This window comes from Arachis ipaensis, chromosome B3 (assembly GCF_059453495.1).
Source record: "Arachis ipaensis isolate K30076 ecotype BB chromosome B3, ASM5945349v1, whole genome shotgun sequence".
NCBI lineage: Eukaryota > Viridiplantae > Streptophyta > Magnoliopsida > Fabales > Fabaceae > Arachis > Arachis ipaensis.
The window spans coordinates 52,239,445-52,241,695 of NC_142438.1; the positions used below are offsets into that span (position 1 = coordinate 52,239,445).

Consider the following 2,251-nt stretch of genomic DNA (forward strand, 5'->3'; position numbering starts at 1 on the left):
TGGCGACGAGGAAGGTGAGGTGTAAGACCCAGAACTTTTGAAAAGTCTTATTATGATCAAGTCTCAAATCATATTGTTATTTATAGCCTTAATTTCAGAAATTATTTTATTAAAGATAATTAAGGCAAATTTGGATTTATTGAATTTGAGATAAGTTATGGTTATTATCCAATTTTACAATTATTGGATTATTTTCTATATTTGAATCATATAGTTGGTATTTATGAAATAAAAAGGATTTTTTATATGATTTTGAACTAAGTAATTAATATTTTAGAATATTGATATTACTATTTTGGAAAATGGAGAAAATAAGTATATTATTTCTAATTATTTGGTGGGGACATTTTATTGAAAATAATTTATGAAATTGATGAGCAAATAGTATTTTTATACATTATTATTAATGGATTAGAATTTATTTCTAATTACTATAATATCCCTACTTTTATTTGAAATTACAAAAGTACCCCTAACCCTAATTTTCAAAAAATGAAACCCTAGCCACCCCCCTAAACACACATAGCCGCATCTGCCATCAGAAAGAAAGAAAGGAAGAAAGGAAGTGAACGGGGAAAAATGGAATCAGGGAAAGGGGGAAGGTCCAAGAGAGCAGTGAGGTAGAGAGGGAGAAGGGCTTGGCGCCGCCGTGCATCTTGCCGCGCCTCCTGCCACTGCCGCCCCACTGATTCGCCGAACCCGACACGCCCTGCCGCCACAGCCGGTTACGTCTGCTGCCTCACCGCCGCCGTTTTCGCATGCATCACCGCCCCGTAAAGCCGCGCCTTGCTGCTGATCTGTCACCGTGTTGCAGCGCCGCCATGGGTGAAGCTTCTGCCACTGCCATGAACTGCAAACAGAGGAGAGAGAGATGTTGAAACAGAGAGCTACGCGAGGAAGAGGGTGGCCGTGGGTCACCGACGTCGGGGCTTCCGTCATGCCCTGCCGCTCGCCGACGCCGATCGATGGAGGAAGAAGACGTGCAAGTCAGGGGCGCACCAGGTAGAGGTCGCTACGGTCGCTGACAACGCGAGGAAGAAAAGCGTCGTCGTGCTCTGCCGCTACCAGCACCGCGCCTCTCTGTCTCGTCGCCGCCGTCCTCCTCATCGCCGACCAGCCCGTCTCGTCGCCGTCGTCGAACCCGTCCCTTGCCGCCGCCGTTGAAGCTGCGAACAGAGAAGAGGGAAAGGGATGAGTCGCGAGGAAGCAACGCTGCCCTTCCATCGCCGCTGCTGCCACGGTTGTGGTTGAGGGTATCCCCGTCGCCGTGGGTGGCTCCACCACCCTTGCTGCCGTGCCGTCAGAGTCTGCCGCCATGGCCGCCGGTCTCCTAGTCGCTGCTGTGGTTGGGGGTCTGCTGTGTATGGTCACCGGAAAACCTTCCTGCCACCGGAGCTGTCCTGAAACACCATCGGAGTCTGACAGCGCTGCTGCCGGAGTTCTGAGGCCACCGGAACCACCGCCAGAGATTCTGGCTACTTTTGCCGTTGTCGGTAAGGGTTTTAATTTGCAGTTTTGGTCATTTTGGAACTTGAGAAGGTTTTAATGTTGCGCGGTTTTTATAGTTAATCCACCGGAGCTTCTGGCTGCCGCCGGAGCTGTTGTCGAGGCCGGTTCGAAATCGCAACTGCTTCGTGTTGTTATTCCGGTAAGAAATTATGTTTCGAAAAGCATCGCGTTAGTATTCGGTTGTGTTTGATTAATGAATATGAGTCTTGGTAATGTGGGATCGAGTCCTGATTATTATATGTTGCGATTAGTGTTGCTATGATTATTGCGAAAGTGGCTGGGAGCTGAGGTTTTGGTTGCCGTCAGTTCGGGTTGAGGTGGAAAGGACTCTGTGAGGCGTTTGGGTTGTGGAATTGCGTTTTGAGGTAGGGGCGCTTTCTAAAAACTATGTTTTATGTATTAGAATTATTACATATGGATACTGATGTGAGATATTGTGTATTTGGTGATTGTATCTGTCTCATGTATTATTTGACTGACTCGAATGATTATGGATGTTGGTTTGGCTGAATTGTTGTGCGGCTTTGTGAAATGTAATGTTTTGAAGTTGATTCTTTAAAGATTTGAAATCTGAGTTTAATCCGCTGAGGATTGATTTGATTTGAGTTAATTGTTTTGATGAATTGCGAAGTCGAATGCACTTTTGAATTCAGCCTGGTTTACTTTAATTGATTTGGTTTTGGACAAATGATTTGTTATTGAGCCATTTCTTTAAAGCTTTAGAAGTGAGTTAAATCGGTTG

General features: G+C 45.5%; 1 protein-coding gene across 1 annotated transcript; it reads left to right on the top strand.

Moving 5' to 3' along the window:
• Window positions 1–1,315: 1,315 nt before the first annotated feature.
• LOC148570637 (uncharacterized) lies at window positions 1,316–1,844 on the top strand. Its single transcript, XM_088507908.1, has 3 exons — window positions 1,316–1,499; window positions 1,566–1,648; window positions 1,761–1,844. Exons 1-3 carry the CDS (start codon window positions 1,316–1,318, stop codon window positions 1,842–1,844), a joined length of 351 nt encoding a protein of 116 aa, XP_088364034.1.
• The last annotated feature ends 407 nt before the right edge of the window (window positions 1,845–2,251 follow it).

Coding starts and splice junctions, on each gene's coding strand:
- LOC148570637 (XM_088507908.1), top strand. CDS start 1,316: ATGGCCGCCGGTCTCCTAGTCGCTGCTGTGGTTGGGGGTCTGCTGTGT. Junction 1,500..1,565: donor TTTTGCCGTTGTCGGTAAGG/GTTTTAATTTGC, acceptor CGGTTTTTATAG/TTAATCCACCGGAGCTTCTG. Junction 1,649..1,760: donor TGCTTCGTGTTGTTATTCCG/GTAAGAAATTAT, acceptor TGTTGCGATTAG/TGTTGCTATGATTATTGCGA.